This window comes from Vipera berus, assembly GCF_964194415.1.
Source record: "Vipera berus genome assembly, chromosome: Z".
NCBI lineage: Eukaryota > Metazoa > Chordata > Lepidosauria > Squamata > Viperidae > Vipera > Vipera berus.
The window spans coordinates 32,074,396-32,092,932 of NC_138205.1; the positions used below are offsets into that span (position 1 = coordinate 32,074,396).

Below are 18,537 nucleotides of genomic sequence, written 5' to 3' on the forward strand. Positions count from 1 at the left end.
AGTAATATAGTATTTCTACCTGGCTTGGTACTTACCTTGGTCTCTCTTCTGTACTTCAGGGTATATTTCCTGATTGGAGATAGACATTCTAACTGAGTTTCTATTTTTTAGTTGCATAACAGAGTGAGCTCCTGTTACTCGTCCCAGCTTCTGCCAACCTAGTAGTTCGAAGGCACATAAAAATGCAAGTAGAAAAATAGGGACCACTACGGTGGGAAGGTAACAGCGTTCTGTGCGCCTTTGGCGTCTAGTCATGCCGGCTACATGACCACGGAGACATCCTCGGACAAGCGCTGGCTCTTCGGCTTTGAAATGGAGATGAGCACCGGCCCCTAGAGTTGGAAACAACTAGCACGCATGTGCGGGGGAACCTTTACCTTTACCTTTTTTACTCTTTAAGCTTTGCAGAAAGAATTTATCCTTTTCATTCTCCTTTAACCTTTTGCCAGTCACCTCATTTATGGAAGTGTCTTCTTCTGAAATCAAACATGATCACATGGTACATTTTTGGTAACTTTATTTGTAGGTGCTAAAATTATTGCTCCCAGTTAATTCAACAACCTTTATATCTTTGACAACATTCTGGGCATTACTTAAGATTAAGTTCAACATAATATCATTGTACTGAATATCACAACACAATGACAAGAGACAATAAATGCAGACATGAAAATCGCCCAGTTGGACCTGGATGCTGCATTTTATCGTGCAAGATGGTGGTTTGTAGATTTGAAAAGTGGACCTTACACCTGCAGGAATAACACTAGGAAGAGGAAGAAGTTTGGTACAATATCTTATTTCCCCTCATTGTTTTTTTGTTCCTGGACACAGTCATTTACTATTGGTCTCTTTGTGACTTCAAGAATGAGCATTTTTCCACTACATGTGATCCAACGGAGGTCAGTCATTATTGTTACGCTTTCTTTTTCAGATGATTCTCTAACTTCATTTTCTATCTACAGATAAGCTTTGGCTTCTTGGCCACGAGGTGCCAGTACATTTGTAGTACTAATTGGCTTTGGGAGATTGATATGAACATTCACAATGTTTCAAAAGAAATGTTTGCTTCATTTATAATATATCACTCTACCCCATTTTGATGCACAAGGCAACTCTAGTATAACCTTTTCTTTTTTTCCCTGTAAAACGTTTATGCATATACGTAGTTTATTAATTATTTTCATTCTACCATGTTTCTATAACACCCTTCAGGGACTGGTTGCATTCCAAGAGACTTTCTTTCTTTCTTTTCTTTTCCTTCCTTCCTTCCTTCCTTCCTTCCTTCCTTCCTTCCTTCCTTCCTTCCTTCCTTCCTTTCTCTCTCTTTCTTTTCTTTCTTTCTTTCTTTCTTTCTTTCTTTCTTTCTTTCTTTCTTTCTTTCTTTCTTTCTCTCTCTCTCTCTTTCTTTTCTTTCTTTCTGTGTATCCTCCTGCCATGAGAACTTCATCCTCTCTGTGTGCTGAGACATAATAACTGGAGTGGGGCTTCATTATCTCATCCCCAAGGGTCACTATAGGAAAACTCTGCCTCTCTCATCCTCTCCAGTTGAGCTACATTGGGTTTTGAGAATCAAGTGTGTTCTTTGGGAGCACATTATCTCTTCTCACACCAAGGGCTTTGACTTAATGGGAAACAGGCACATAGAGATACTCAGTACAATACGTTAGGTAGGCATACTTAAAGCTATATGTTAGGATTTACTTAGATGGACAATTGAGTTCCTTACAGTATCAGTAGGACAGACAGGGCTTTTTTTCTCATAGAACGCTCAGAACGGAGTTCCGGCACCTTTTTTGGATGGAACCTTGTAGGATAGGCAAGGTGGGTTGTATGACATGTGTGAGTTCCGGCACCTTTTTCTTTTACAAAAAAAGCACTGAGGACAGATGATTGAGACCTCTACAACTATAGCTTTATCACAGTGTTTCTGATTGCTGTAGCAGTCCATCCTGATGGATCTATAGTAACTGCACACCAGGAACTCCCTTGTCTTCAACACATATGCAGTAATTTTATGTAATAGAAATGCCAACGGAACTACATCTTCCTAGTGGAAGATATTCTTGAATAAGTATGCATTGCCTCAGATTGCTTTAAAAAATGGTCCCACAGATGGTTGCGCTTGGATCATACTGAAATTCACAAAAAATGTATCCAGTGTAGCAGGTTTTTCCCCCAACAATTTCACCTGGAACTAAACGACACTTAGATTACAATTCTACCCCCAAGAAGTTGGACTCAGTGCTTCATCAATGTTCCCTCAATGCCTATATGAAGATGGTTATCAAAGCAATCACTTCTTTTTTTTCTTTTTTGCAAAACCAAATTAATTCACACAATTGAGAACAAGAAAATATCTTTCATTATTTTTCTTCATATCTATTGAAAATGGCTTCTCAGAGGGCTTTGTTGTTGAGAAATGTAGTGATCCATTAGATATACATTAAAATACACAGTTATGATGAGATGTGGGCCCAGAGGCTCCATACTCATTAAGGGGAGACTTTGCGGCTAATTCTTAGAGCTTCACTCATCTGAATGAATGGGAGAGATCCTAATAAAATTCCAACTTATATTTTGAAGTAAGTGAAGGCTTATATATTGCTATCTAAAAATTACACACGTCACAATAAGACTACAGCTAGTCCTCAACTTACAACCACAAGTGAGCTCCACATTTCTGTTTCTAAGTGAGGCAGTTGTTAAGTGAATTTTGCCCCATTTTACGACCTTGTCACAGTTGTTAAGTGAATCACTGCAGTTGTTAAGCTACTAAAACAGCTGTCAAGTGAATCTGGCTTCCCCATTGACTTTGCTTGTCAAAAGATCACAAAAAGTGATCACATGACCCAGGGACACTGCAGTTTTGACCATGGGGATGCTGCAATGGTTGTAAGTGTGAAAAACAGCCATAAGTCACTTTTTTCAGTGTTGTTCTAACTTTGAATGGTTGCTAAACGAATGGTTGTAAGTTGACGAATACCTGTATTAATCCCAGAGTATACTGCTATAGATCTCTATTGCAGTCAAGCTTTGTTACATCGACTGCTTCTCTCTCTCTCTCTCTCCCTTCCTCCTTCCCTCTCTCTCTCTCTCTCTCCATTTTCCCCTTAAAACAAGAATGACGGTTATCCTGCCCCCTCCTTTTGCACTGTATTTTTGTCTTCATTTTTTCTTCTTTTCCGGCAAACCCATCACATTCCAGAGCCCAAACTGCTTAGAGCAAGTGATGAGGTGGCGTTCCTTTCCCCCACTTTTAACCCAACCTCTTGTTTCTCTTTCTTTCTCTTTCTCTGTCTCACTCTCTCTTTTCCTTTTGGTCATGCTGCAAAAATTAAAGACACATCTACTCTGGAAAGGATCCAGATTTTACAAGTTTCCAAAAAAGCAATCATGACTAGGAGGGATGGGGGGGGTGTCTCCTGCAACGTGTCTGGGGTACGTTGATACAGTCTTAGAAGCCTGCCAGATATTTTGAATGTGGCTAAAAGAGAAAAAAATATTTAGCTGATTTGGTGGAGTTCTCTGAGTGTTTAATTGCAGCCTGTTAACACACACACACACACACACACACACACACAGAGAGAGAGAGAGAGAGAGAGAGAGAGAGAGAGAGAGAGAGAGAGAGAGAGAGAGAGAGAGAGACCATTGAAAGCTCATGGATTCTCTTTTGTATCATTTGTATATTAAGTTTCTTTTAAAGCCTAGAAGAATGCATTGGATTTTAAAGTCTTAAAGAGTAGGGAGTATTGTATGGGAGATGAACAAACAGAGAGGCAACCAAAGGGGACCCATTTTCACATTTTCTATGATCATTATCAGGACTGACTTGGGGGATATCAAAGTCATTTGATGGGATAGCAAACTAGCCAAGGTTCGCGATCCCATCCTAATACAATTTCCATATTGCACAAAATATCCAAGAAAATAATATAGGAGATCTAAATCTAAAATCCACCTTAAATAATTTTTAGCTGCCATGCTTCAACACTGCGAGATCAGGAACCCTAGTAAGAAAGCCAAGTCTCAGGGGGACTTCAAAACTTGGGAATTAGCACTGCTAGTTAATAGGTCATCTGCGATCTCTTCTTTAAGAACTCTGTGCAACTGAGGCTACCTAACACAAAAACAATAATGGTCAGCAGATCTCTTAGGATTTGAATCAAGTGATGCCAGAACTGAACCTGGAAATTTTTATAGGGAGAACCTAGGCTTCATTACTGAATGCCATGATGCTTTCCTAAAAACCTTCTCTGTTTTTCGGAACTTCCCGTTCTGGGAAATTACAGAGACAGCAATTTGGCCCAGAATCATAGTGAGTTTTACGAGAGATGTACGTGGAATGGTGTTATTTATTTTTGTATATTTTATCCTCATAATAACATTTTGAAGCAGGCTTAATCTACCTCAGCGTAGGCTTAGTAAAGACAATATTTTAGATTTTAGAATCTGAAAAGTTGCATTTATTTGCATAAATACTGTGAACATTTAGCAAATTAATAGAAATATGTAGCACCAGAGTTCTGGGTAGTTTTGCTGGAAAAAAGACATGAGTCGTCTTTTTCTCTTTTTTCATGAAAATCAGCATTTTGGAGGGGATAGAGGGAAGTTTCTTGTATAATAAAAATCAAGGGGACCATTGAATTGCTGGGAATGTCCATAAATATGCTTAAGAAACTACCTAGATGCATTAGCACCTTATAGAACTAACACCAAAAAATGATGTTCTTATCATCATGGGGGATTGGAATGCTAAAGTAGGAAGCCAAAAGATAACTGGAATAACAGGCAAGTTTGGCCTTGGAGTGCAAAATGAAGCAGGGCACAGGCTGATAGAATTCTGTCAAGAGAATGCGATGGTCATAGCAAACACTCTTTTCCAACAACCCAAGAGACGGCTCTACACATGGACATCACCAGATGGTCAACACAGAAATCAGATTGACTATATGCTCTGCAGCCAAAGATGGAGAAGCTCTATACAGTCAGTAAAAACAAGACCAGGAGCTGACTGTGGCTCAGACCATGAGCTTCTCCTTGCAAAGTTTAGGCTTAAACTGAAGAAAGTAGGGAAAAGCACTAGGCCACTCAGGTATGAATTAAATCATATCCCTGTTGAATATACAGTAGAGGTGACAAATAGATTTAAGGAATTAGATCTGATAGACAGAGTGCCTGAAGAACTATGGACAGAGGTTCGCGACATTGTACAAGAGGTAGCAACCAAAACCGTCCCAAAGAAAAAGAAATGCAAGAAAGCAAAATGGCTGTCTGAGGAAGCTTTGCAAATAGCTGAGGAAAGGAGGGAAGCGAAAGGCAAGGGAGAAAAAGAAAGATACGCCCAATTGAATGCAGAATTCCAGAGAATAGCTAGAAGAGATAAGAATGCCTTCTTAAATGAACAGTGCAAAGAAATAGAAGAAAACAATAGAATAGGGAGGACCAGAGATCTTTTCAAGAAAATTGGAGAAATGAAGGGCACGTTTAATGCAAAAATGGGCATGATAAAGGACCAAAATGGCAGGGACCTAACAGAGGCAGAAGAGATTAAGAAGAGGTGGCAAAATTACACAGAAGAACTATACAAGAATGAGCTTAACGTCCCTGATAATCACAATGAGGTGGTCACTGACCTCGAGCCAGACATCCTAGAATGTGAAGTGAAGTGGGCCTTAGAAAAACTGAGCAACAACAAAGCTAGTGGAAGTGACAGTATTCCAGCTGAGCTATTCAAAATCTTAAAAGACAATGCAGTAAAAGTGCTACACTCAATTTGCCAGCAAATTTGGAAAACTCAACAGTGGCCACAGGATTGGAAAAGATCAGTTTACATTCCAATTCCAAAGAAAGGCAGTGCCAAAGAATGTTCAAACTATCGCACCATTGCACTCATTTCTCATGCTAGTAAAGTCATGCTTAAAATCCTACAAGCTAGACTTCAGCAGTATGTGGATCGAGAACTACCAGAAGTACAGGCAGGATTTCGAAGAGGCAGAGGAACTAGAGATCAAATTGCCAATATACGCTGGATCATGGAGAAAGCTAGGGAGTTCCAGAAAAACATCTACTTCTGCTTCATTGACTATGCTAAAGCCTTTGATTGTGTGGATCACAACAAACTGTGGCAAGTTCTTAAAGAGATGGGAATACCAGACCATCTTATTTGTCTCTTGAGAAACCTATATGCGGGTCAAGAAGCAACAGTGAGAACTGGACACGGAACCACTGATTGGTTCAAAATTGGGAAAGGAGTCCGGCAAGGCTGTATACTGTCGCCCTGCCTATTTAACTTATATGCAGAGCACATCATGAGAAAGGCAGGGCTAGATGAATCAAAAGTTGGAATTAAGATTGCCGGAAGAAATATCAACAACCTAAGATACGCAGATGATACCACTCTAATGGCAGAAAGTGAAGAAGAACTAAAGAGCCTCTTGTTGAAGGTGAAGAAGGAGAGTGCAAAAGTTGGGTTGAAACTTAACATTAAGAAAACCAAGATCATGGCATCTGGCCCTCTCAATTCCTGGCAAATAGATGGGGAAGAAATGGAGGTAGTGACAGATTTTATTTTCCTGGGCTCCAAGATCACTGCAGATGGGGACTGTAGCCAAGAAATTAAAAGACGCTTGCTCCTGGGGAGGAAAGCCATGGCAAATCTAGACAGCACACTAAAAAGCAGAGACATCACCCTGTCAACAAAAGTGCGTATAGTCAAGGCTATGGTGTTCCCAGTTGCAATGTATGGCAGTGAAAGTTGGACCATAAGAAAGGCTGAGCGCCAAAGAATTGAGGCCTTTGAACTGTGGTGCTGGAGAAGACTCCTGCGAGTCCCTTGGACTGCAAGGCGATCAAACCGGTCAGTCCTAGAGGAGATCAATCCTGACTGCTCTTTAGAAGGCCAGATTCTGAAGCTAAAACTCAAGTACTTTGGCCACCTAATGAGAAGGAAGGACTCACTGGAGAAGAGCCTAATGCTGGGAAAGATCGAGGGCAATAGAAGAAGGGGACGACAGAGAATGAGGTGGCTGGATGGAGTCACTGAAGCAGTAGGCGCGAGCTTAAATGGACTCCAGAAGATGGTAGAGGACAGGAAGGCCTGGAGGAATGTTGTCCATAGGGTCGCGATGGGTCGGACACGACTTCGCAGCTAACAACAACAACAAGATGCATTAGTCACTTGAGTGGGCTGTTTAAATTGGCCCTCTCTATTGCACTGATCAAGTGAGTCAACAACAGACAGGTACAATATAGAATGATCTGACCATCACAATGTTCTCCCTCAGAACATCATTTCACAACCTCTACAAGGCCTAGCAACAGTGGTGGGATTCAAATATGTGAACAACCGGTTCTCTGTGTGGATGGCGCTTCCAGAAGTCCATTCTGGGCCTGGGCAACAAAAAAATTTGCTACGGTTCTGCCGAAGTGGTGCGAACCGGCTGAATCCCACCCCTGCCTAGCATGTAGCATAAAAATCGTTCTGCTGTGGACCAGAGATCACCTGGACCAGACCCATGTCATGTCTCATCAAAATTTACACCCAAGGCATGGGATTAAGGTAACTTAATACTAAAAACTAAGTGATATCAGCACCTGTCAAAGTTGCTGTAAGACAGCACAGGAAGTGGGGGAACTACACAAGCAGTAGTCTAAGTTTATCCCTCAGACCTAATTGCACATACAAACACTTTATAAACTAACTCTGTTTTCACTAAAGGAGAATTAAATTAAAATGGCAATGCACTATAAGCCACATCCAAATTATGCTCAACTAATTATTCAGTTTATTATACAAAACATTATTATAAGTGAAAAATTATTAACTCATTCTTCTCTAGAAATAGTGTGCCATGCTAGTTAAGAATATATATATATATATATATATATATATATATATATATATATATATATATATATATATATATATATATATATGAGTGTGTGTGTGTGTGTGTGTGTGTTTGTGTGTGTGTGTGTGTGTGTGTGTGTGTATGTATGTATCAGCAACATTTCCTAGTCCTTCTTATTCTTACCCAAATTCTCATTGACTACAATGAAAAATGAAGCCTGATGAAGAAGTGGTATATGGTGAAAGTTTGGTGATTGTTTCTCCCTAACTTTGGGGAGGATACTCCAAACTTTGGGGACAATAATGAGAACAGAAGAGGACATTCTGTCCATGGGTACCAAACCACTTGAAAATGTAACAAAACTCCAACTACTAATCAATCTTTTGATTTGATTTGATTTCAAGATACAGTATGTAGCTTCTCATATTGTAACTATAAGCCTGGGCAGCTCATAAAAGAGTATTGTCCTATAATTTAAAAAAATACATTTATATTGTACCCATTAGCACACCAATAGCAAGTAGAGAGAATGGAGCTTGTAGTCCTGGATATGTTAAAGGTTATAATATTTAAAATGTATTCTCATTAGTAATCTGTTCTGAAATGAACTCTTCTACTGGAATTACACTTGTAGTTTGATCAAAATTTTAAAATGTGCTACATTTCTTTTTTTGTGGGCTTTGTGATTTAAGTACTTCTTTGTGATTTAAGTATTTATTTTAGATATAAGTCTTAATAATATTTAATATTTATTTTAGATATAGATCTTAATCTAAAATAGATTTTAGATATAGGTCTTAATAATATTTCTTAAATGTTATTGGCCATTCTGATTAGTAAGTCTCTGTTTTAGCTGTGATCTTCAGTTGGATTTTAGTGAGTTGTGTTCACTTTGATGTATATTATTATTTTGCATTGTGCATAGTTATAGGCACTGAAAAATAAAACAACTGCTGTTGCTATGTATTCAGCTCAGTCAAGGCACTCTGATTAATATTATTGATGAAGCTCCATGTTCTATAGATCTCATTCAGCTTTTTAGTGTCCCTGATTTTTGGCATATTTGCCAGCTGAACATCGGTGTTCTCAGGGGCAGGCAAGGGAAAAGGGGCAAATGACAAAATGAACTATATACCATTTTGTTGTCATGACTAGGGTCAAATGCCAATGTAGTTGAAGTTTTCATTAATTTATTTATTAAATGTATGTGCTACCTGACTTACAGCAAGTGTGGGGGAATTTTTGTTCCCCTCCTCTCAAAAAGTGAGTTTCAGACCACTTGGCATTCTAATGTTTTTTGTTAAAAAGGTATGACTGGCAGGCATTTATCATGTTTTAGGATAATAGTGACCTATGTCACAAACCCATCTTAAATCCTAAATTTCTAAGGCAACATTTTTTTAAAAAAATGTATTTAGCAATCCACTTCTTCAGACATACACTTTTTGCGTGTTTATTTCTTCATGGGAAGCTAACTCTCCTGATGTCTCTTATTCCAAAATGCTTTGTCTCAGGATGTCCCTCATTTAGAAGCTTTCTGACCCTCATTTTAGAGTCCAGGAGTTGAAAGGTATGGTTTACCATAGCTGGTAAAAATACACACACATTTAAACACACCCGTAATTGCAGCTTCTAAAAATGGTACTGTATCTTATGTGCTGTCGTTACAATGGTGCTTCTTTTTCCAACCAACGTGGCTCTTTGCGCTTTTGAACACTTATGGATCCTTGCCAATAACATTTTTTTCTTTTATTACTTAAAAAGCAGTAGGAAGATGCCTTAAGGGTTTAAACAAAAAGCTGCAATGTGTCTAATAATAAATTGTAAAAAACGTATTATATTTTGAAATGCTTGTTATTGTTACAATTTCCATTTAAATTTTTGCAGAAGAAATGATCAATAAAATAATGGAATGGGTGGGGAAAGTGAATTTTATCAATATTTAAGTCTCATCTCTACTAATAAAATAATGGACTGTGTCATGAATAACATTTTATTTTCAATTAAAAAAAACTTTAAATTTAAAGTAATTTAAAATGTGTTTATTCATGTTAAGTTCATATGCTGCAAGTCTATCCTGACCATACAAATCTTGACATTCTGACAGGGTTAATCTATATAATACTGTTTAGAGAAACAAAACAGATATGTAGATACCTCTCCATGTGTACATAGTTGCAATATTTAGAGGCTAAAGAACCAGAATATGGTAACGAAATGTTTCAGCTCAATGTATTGACTTAAATGAAAGTTCCCATTAAAATGATATTTATATCACAGTCTTTCCCAGATTTATGTACTATTGATTTCTAAAGAATTTCCAGGACAATGTGTTGAAGATAAGGTTCAAAAGTTTCTGTTGCAATCAGTAATAAGTAGAGGTATCTGGACTGTGAGCTTTGTGTGTGGAACAGTTCATACATGCAGTTCCCATCAGTAGGAATAAAGAAGTGGATAGAGACACATTGGTGGGTCAAAGAACTCAATACACACATTAGAGTCCTTCAGCACAGAAGAAGCTGCTAAATCATAGGAATATCTCGTGATTTTGCCCTTCTATTTTTCTTTTTTATTAATAATTTTGCAATCTCTCCCCATTTCTTTAGGATGTTTTCTAAGCAGGAGAAACTGCAGTGGTACCTTTAAATCACTTTCCTTTTTTCCACTGTTCGTACATTTATATCTATTTTTTAAAAATTAAATAAGTTATTCCAACTCTCTGAAATGGAGAGAGAAATGGAGGAAGGCAAAAAAAAATCATCCAAACTTAAGCAAATCATAGTAAAACCAACAGTAATGGATATTTAATGAAAGCTCCCATGATCTCTAAAAATTTGCTTTGTTCATATTTTGAGAAGAAAAGCTATTTAGAAAGAAATGCATGCTTTGCTCTATATCACCCTCTGGTGCCCCACCTTCATAGATGCTTTATTAGATCATGCAGGAGTTCCAAATTCCAGCGTACAATTTTCTGTAACTGCGTGCCTTTGGATATTCGATTTTTGTAACACTCTTCTTCTGAACTTTCCTGTAGCTCTTACTTTCCTAAGAAACTTGCCTTCCTTTTTCCTCTTCCTTTCCCCCATGTACATCCCCGCAGTTCATACCCTCTCTAGTCCACCCTCTTCTTGAAAAGCACACTGCCAAATGAAAACTTCCACTAGTTTGGAAGTTAACATGGTCCATTCTTTTGAGACTGGATAAAAAGGGGGCTTGGCTTGGCTTCTCAACTTTGTGGGAGTGGGTGCATGCATATGTGTGTGTTGTGAGTGTGTCTGAGGGTAGACTGCATTTGCTGATTGGCTGAGAGGCTGGCCCAAAATCCAGCCCCCCCCCTTCAACACTCAGAAGCAAGCGAAGAAGGGATCCACCTCTAGGACATTGGACCATATAAAAAGGGAACCTAAAAACTTGACAGAGTCAGTAGGAAGTTTCTGCTGGGGTCTGGAGTGGAACTACATAAAGCAGACCGTCCCTGTATGACTGGACACTAAAGCAGAACCCAGGATACAAAGAGTCTTCATGTCTAATATTTAGACATGTTCAGCTTTGTGGATTCCCGGTTACTGCTTTTGATAGCAGCAACTGTTCTACTCACCAAAGGCCAAGATGAAGAAGATGGTATGTATGGTCCTTTAATCTACTTTCACTCTGATAGCCTTTGTCATCTGTTTTGCTGTAATTGAAATGCTTGTTATATCTGCTATAACTGAAAGGTAGAGAAACACATCTGGGCAAAGAAAGTACATGTATGTGATAATAAATTCTGAGACTGTTGTTGTTGTCAAGAGGGAAAGATCAGTACATCTCCTTGACCTTCCCGAAACTTTTAAGACTGCCTTGAATGCAGGGAAAGAACCTTTGAAAGACTGAAAAGAAAAATCGTTATTTCACCTATCTTCTTTTATATCCACGATAGTGCAGTATTTAATGGAGAACATGAACCTTTCGAAGAGCAAACCTAAGCAGCTGCAGACAGCCTTAGGCATGGTAGGGGGGTTTTTTGATCCCCCCCTTTTTTTTCTTTGCCTTGGGGAAAAACAACAAGTTGGACCAATTCAAAGCCTTGCCCTGCCGTCTTGCCAAGTTCATTAAAGCAGAGTTTGGGAGAGGGAATGGGAGTGGCTGTCATCAGGGAGGGACAGGAAAGGGGTATTCAGCAAATGATGGAAAAGTCATTGGACAGCTGCTTAGAAAACTAAAGCATAAAGATTGTGAATATAGAATATAAACAAGCCTGTTGTACTACCTTGCTGAAGAAACCTGCAGAAGCTATCACAAAACCATTTAGTGTGTGTGTATGTGTGCGCGGTGGGGGGAGGGCAGCTTCAAAATGATTCATAAGGAAAATGTTTCAGCAATCTATAAAGCACAAAAGTCTAGACATCATTTCACAGACAAAGCCTCTTGGACAACGAAGGTTTCAAGGGACTTACCGCCTCTAATCAAAAATATCCAGTAGTGCCATCTAGTGGCCATGAAGAAATTATCTTGCTTTTGGCTACCAAGCCATGCGAGGTAGCCTTTCAGCTGGGTTGTGGGGGTGGCCTTGAAAGGAATCCACATCAATCAAAGTGAGACTCTTTCTGGAGTCAAGGATTAAATATGCCTTTTGAACACCACTCCTGCCCACTTTGGAAGGAAAGAAAATTGACATGCCTTAGCAGAGAACTTTGGTGACCTCAGATCTCAAATTGTGGATATTTTGCTGCCATCTTGTGGATAATTTGTAGTTTTATTGCAATGTTCAGGGAAATTTTATTTTCCTAAATCTCTGTGGACCATTTTCTCTTCTTGCTTTTTTAAAAAAGCATTTCCTAGAAACTGCTTACTTTCATCTTGTTATTTCTCATCCACTAGTGCAAAATGAAATAAATATTTTTCTGGTTTGGGGAGTCTGGCATTGAAACTATACACTCTTTTAAAAGGAAGTATTCAATTTTACAAGCACGTAGCTCTATATCAGGATTTCTAATTATGGTATTCTTTATATTTGAAATGACATGTATTAGAAAAAATATTTATTTTGGTTTTCTCCTTTAATTAGTACTCTTGGCTTAGCTAGGTCTACTCTGTATAACATGCACAGAGCTAACAAAATATTTCATCCAAGTCCTTTGCACCTGCCTTGTGGGAATTGCCTTGCATGGCTCTCACACACTACGCCTTCTCTCTGAAATTCCTTTGATTCAATTTCCCAAAAGCACAAGTTACTGATAAGAAACCATTCCTTCCCATTCATGAATCATCTTTCGATTCAGATGCCATTTTTGTTTCTCTCTCTCTTCTTCCCCATCTCTTTCTCTTTTTTCCCCCCAAAAGATTATTAATTTATTTTTCCTTGCCTTGTGTTTGGTTTGGCTTCAGTGCCAGAATGCTGAGGTTACGCATTGGATGTAACAACTAGCTAGAGGTTTTGTTTAAATTCCAAAGCAATTGGAAAGAGTTACTGTGGAGTGAGCTCGCTTCCTGTGTCATAGAACTGTGCTTGATGAAAAGCAGATGAGGTTTAAAACCCCCCACAGAGAATCAAGTCAGAACAGTGCAAGAAAAGAAAACAAATGCTGAGAAAAACACCAAAACACGTATGTGTTGTTCAAATGGCACTGTTCTTGAAATGTCTTCCATTTTGCTACCCTTGTTAGCCCTTGGCCCAAAGAACAGCTGTTCACATCTGTTTCTTTTATTGTCATCTTCTACAGTCGAACCTGGAAGCTGTACACACAATGGAAAAATCTACAAAGACAAAGCATATTGGAGGCCTGAAAAGTGTGTGTTGTGCCTGTGTGAACATGGTTACCCAGTATGTGATGTCATTGTGTGTTCAGATGTGTCAAACTGCCCCAATGCTATAGTTTCTCCAGGCGAATGTTGTGCAGTTTGTCCTGGATCCGGTATGAGCTACAGTATATCTCCTTCTTATCTACTCTGTCATCCCATCCCATTTCTCTACTTTCTTCTGGCAGCCCGAACTGTCACTCATACATTCTCATATACTCTGGTATTTATCCATTATTAGTCCATTTTAGTCAAAACCATTCACCATTTACTTGAAGTACTTACATTTACTTCCAATTATGTATCCATTTCCATCCTTCTTCGCTTGTAAAAAAAATCATCTAATTTTAAAACTAATCAGCCATGCCTATATAAACCAATCATCTTTTAAGCATTCAGTTTTAACATTTATTTATCCAACAATCTGTTTGTCACCTATATAGTTACTTAATACTTAATACTGTGTTTTCATTTGAAATACTAATGGCAAATCATTCTTCTTTCCCAAGGCCACTTTCTGATCTTTTTCCATCTCAATCTATTCATTTGGATTTAATATAAATATTTATGAAAATCATTTGCAGGCAGGGAGAAAGCTGGCAAGAAAGATAACATCTATGGGTCTAGGCAAGATTTGAGAAAACTGAAGCTTGGCCAAGATGCTTTCAGGCTACCATATCAAAGCTTTATTGCATAGCAAAGTGGCATATCATGGAAAGGAAATTGAGTAGTACTGTATTTTTCTGAAATGTGTGCAATTTGAACTCTGGCTGGCATTAATAATCATATATCACATTTTCTAATTAGGCCAATGATCATAGGATTTTTAATGTTCTATTATCTTTTGAAATTAAATACATTCATCCAGCAGAAGACTGTGAGTCTGATAAGCATGTTTAACACATAAACTTCATTATATTAAAAACCTCTCATGATAGACAGGAAAACATAGAAGCTTAAAAAAAACAATTAAACTGACCACAATTTCTGGTTCTTAATACTCTTACATTTTATATTCAAGATTCTATTCCTGCTTACCCAGAAGTCACCGGTGTAGAGGTAAATTAATTATATTTTTTTCTTTTTTCTTTTTCTTTTTGCAATCCAAACTTCAGTTTTTTTAGCTATATCATTTTTTTTATTCATGTAGCATATGAATAATCACTTTTTTTTCCTTTTATTTGGCAGGGTCCTAAAGGAGAACCAGGCCCCAAAGGAGAAAGTGTAGGTATCTACAGGTTTGGCTGATTGTAGTTCAAATTAAAAGATAAAAACATTAAAGCCATGTTCAAAAGTATGACAAAACATTTTGTAATACTGCAATGTAATATGGGAGATTGGTAGTTTGGCCTATAATTGCTCATACACATTTGCTATATTTTTATGATTTGTATTACAAACACACACTACTCTGTCCCTAAAATCTTCAAAGTGAAACTAATTTATGGCAACATTGGTTGCACCTCATCCAATGGGAAGTATACTCCAGTTTCACTGACTTGCTATAACTTTCTAAAATAAAAATAAGATAAAGTGGCACAAAAATTAAAACCTCGTGACATTTTTAATATTTAACTTTAGATTTTTAAAAAATATACATGACTTTTACATGAGTTACAAAGGTTACTTTTACAGGGTTACTATTATTTAATATTTTTAAAAAATTCCCATCCCAGTTGTAGTCATCTTTTTTTAAAAAAAAAGGTTTATGGGCAATGTTAATGTATCCTCCATCCAAATTTTGCAGAGCTGTAGGGAATTTTCAACAAGTTCTGATCTTGCCAATGAATGAGAATATACTTTCATAATAGCAATGTCTGACTTCTTGCTATATTTATTTTCAGGGACTTACAGGCCCCCGCGGCAGAGATGGCATCCCTGGACAACCTGGTCTTCCTGGACCTCCAGGCCCCCCTGGTCCCCTTGGCCTTGGCGGAGTAAGCAACATTAACTTGGTTATTCCATCTACTTATGTGGCATTCATGTTTAAGTACCTGTTCTCATGTCCTCCTTTCACTCTTTCCTCTGCTAGAACTTTGCTTCACAAATGTCTTACGGTTACGATGAAAAATCTGGTGGTGCTGGTCTTGCTGTTCCTGGTCCAATGGTAAGTTCTGGTGTCCTCCAATCTTTGGAGAAGATGCTAGTTGAGGGGGAAGGGATGACTGAGGAGGAGGAGGAGGAAGAAGAAGAAAAACATTGAAAGTTGCTAATCAGTGTATACTTTAAGTTATATGGTATGAATAAGTTGACTCTTTTTAGTTCAATAATTATTAAGGCCAGAAGGTGAATCTATGGAGATATAGATACAGATATCCTCAGAAGAGTTCAGTGAAGAAGCAAAGGTTCACCTGTGGGGTTTATTTTGTAGGAAAAGGTACTGCAGAAAAGCAGTGGAATTAGACAAGAAATTCAAGTAATGGGTATTCACTCATTTAATAAAGGACCATAGTGACAGCATGTTTGATTTATAATAAAACTTTATACAACTAGCAGAGGCACTTTAGTTACAAAAAGCAGGTCATTGCGATCAGTGGGATTTAAGACCATAATGTTACAGTGGCTTCTTAAAGACTATAATTACATTGTCCTCTTAACTGAATGGAGAATTGCAGTTAAAGACAGCTTGAATTTAAGCTGTGATTATTATAGCTACATTTTTTGTAATAAAAAAGTAATTGAAACAACCATGGCTTAAATCCATCCTTTAATATAGTTTTAAGTGAAGCAGAAATGTACAGCCTACTTTTAGCTTCTGAAAAGAAGAAAGCAATATTCATTTGTTTTGCTCAAGAGGGACTGATCCATTTTGCCTTATGCTTCACCTTAAGCAAAAGCTAATGGCAACTCACCCATCACTAGAGAGATTGCAAATTACATTTAACTGTTAACATAGCCATTATAAAATGCATTTTTGAAAATCAGTGTGGAAGTTGAAACTGGGCCATGAGTTATGAAAAGACTGCTTAGAAAAGAATGAAGAAAGTTCATTTAGAAAATGATATACAAGGCCAGGCTTCCTTAACAAAACCATATATGGTTAATGAGCATTTCAAAATGATCAAACAAGATCAGGGCAATAGGATGATTATATAGACTTCAAGAACATAGATATCCAAGTTGAAGGAGAAATTGTACCAATTCAGTTTAAGCTGACTATTTGTTTCTTGGTGATATTTAGGGTCCAGCTGGTCCCCGTGGTCTTCCCGGCCCCCCTGGTGCTCCTGTAAGTATTTTCTGTCTTCCTTTTTAAGAATGAACTTTCTATAACAAAAATATGTAAATTTGGTACTATAGTCAAGGGGACTGTTTCAAAACCTTTTTATTCCTTCCTCTCTTTTCAAGAGCAGAGGCTTTGTAAAAGTGAGGACTGTCATGTTGCAGACAACAAGAATTTTATGCCTGCTCAGTTATTAATGAATATCAGCCACACGTATTCAAAATTAGTACAAAATTTCTGCTTAAGTTGTGCAGAATCCCATACAGAACTGGAGGGGAGTTTTTTTTTTTAGAGCAAAGGTGTTAGTAGCAATATTTTGTGGAAGGCCTACTGTTATTTACAATCTTTGCAGACAATCCCAGTGGCGTAGCGTGGGTTGTCAGCACCCGGGGCAAGGCAAGTAATTTGCGCCCCCTAACCCATGGATTTTAGCACTCGAGTCTCTTCTACTAGATTAGTTAAAGAAACCCTTACCCCCTAAGCACATGTATTGTTTGTTATGAAAATACTGATGTAATTAAAGTAAAATGCATCTAATGCGCCCCCCCCAGATGTTGCGCCCGGTGCGGCCGGCCCCCCCTGCACCCCCCACGCTACGCCACTGGACAATCCAGAGTTGCAAACAAGTAAAGAAGACAAGTTACGTTCGTTTCCCTCTATGATATTGGAGATGCCACCTTCCTTGTACAATTTTAAACTTAGAAATGCACAATATGCATTCATTCAGAGAACTAAACATGAAATCATTTGCTTTGCAGAACTTGCTTATTGCAGATAAATAAATAAACAAGGCTTTCTTAAATCCATTCCTTCTACACTAAATCTAATCCTAATATGTTAGAGGATTTAATTCCTCTTTGATCTGCTCTATTTTCTCAAATTTTGCTGCTTTTTATTTGCTCCACAGTCAACCATTCAGCCTCAGTGATCTTTGGGTCAACATATCCCTAACAGAGATTTGCAGTCTATATTAGAATAATGAAAATGGAGCCTCAGTGATCTTTGGGTCAACATATCCCTAACAGAGATTTGCAGTCTATATTAGAATAATGAAAATGGAGCATAGAGAAATTCAGTAAATTAACAGTGTGGGAAAATAGTCAGCTTCACAGATGAAAGGAATTGTTTCATGCCTAGCCAACTGCAGGACTAAAGATAGGAAGGCAGCAGTCAGGAACGGAAAGGAAAGGTCCACGGCTGAAAGTGTCTATGGAGATGCTCAGTCATCCAGGTCATGTTGTCCCAAAGGTGCTTTTCAAAAGGCAGTTGGGCTTCCTTTGTTTTTTTCCTTGAAGATGTTTTGCTTCTCATCCAAGAAGCTGAAGAAACATCTTCAAGGGGAAAAAAAAACAAAGAAAGACCAGTTGCCTTTTGGAAAAGCATATTTGGGATATGGCAGAAAATGTTTAGGTATCTTCAATAATGCAGCCCAGAACAAATAGGGGCGCTCTTTGGAATGGCTTTCTTTTTAACATATATGCCCCTCTTTTAAACTTCCAGGGCCCCCAAGGTTTCCAAGGGCCCCCCGGTGAGCCTGGAGAGCCTGGTTCTTCTGTAAGTATTGCTTGATCTTCTTTTGCCTTTGGGGAGCGGATGGGGGAAACTATTATGATTATAGCCAGCCAGAACAGTCTTCACTTTTTTTCCCCTTGCAGTTGTCTTTTTTAAATTTATTTTTTATTACCTAGA

At 38.1% G+C, this 18,537-nt stretch overlaps 1 protein-coding gene across 2 annotated transcripts in view; it reads left to right on the top strand.

Annotated features, from left to right (window-relative positions):
* Nucleotides 1-11,298: 11,298 nt before the first annotated feature.
* The window catches only part of COL1A1 (collagen type I alpha 1 chain), a 40,937-nt gene continuing 33,698 nt past the window's right edge, over nt 11,299-18,537 (top strand). Inside the window, exons 1-8 of one of the 2 annotated variants that reach the window (XM_081344012.1) lie at nt 11,300-11,471; nt 13,553-13,744; nt 14,650-14,687; nt 14,817-14,852; nt 15,473-15,565; nt 15,661-15,735; nt 16,810-16,854; nt 18,349-18,402. In XM_081344012.1, coding sequence (XP_081200138.1) covers nt 11,390-11,471; nt 13,553-13,744; nt 14,650-14,687; nt 14,817-14,852; nt 15,473-15,565; nt 15,661-15,735; nt 16,810-16,854; nt 18,349-18,402 — 615 coding nt within the window. In that variant the 5' untranslated portion in view covers nt 11,300-11,389. Of the gene's footprint in view, nt 11,472-13,552; nt 13,745-14,649; nt 14,688-14,816; nt 14,853-15,472; nt 15,566-15,660; nt 15,736-16,809; nt 16,855-18,348; nt 18,403-18,537 lie in introns of both variants that reach the window. The other variant, XM_081344013.1, reaches the window with a different exon arrangement.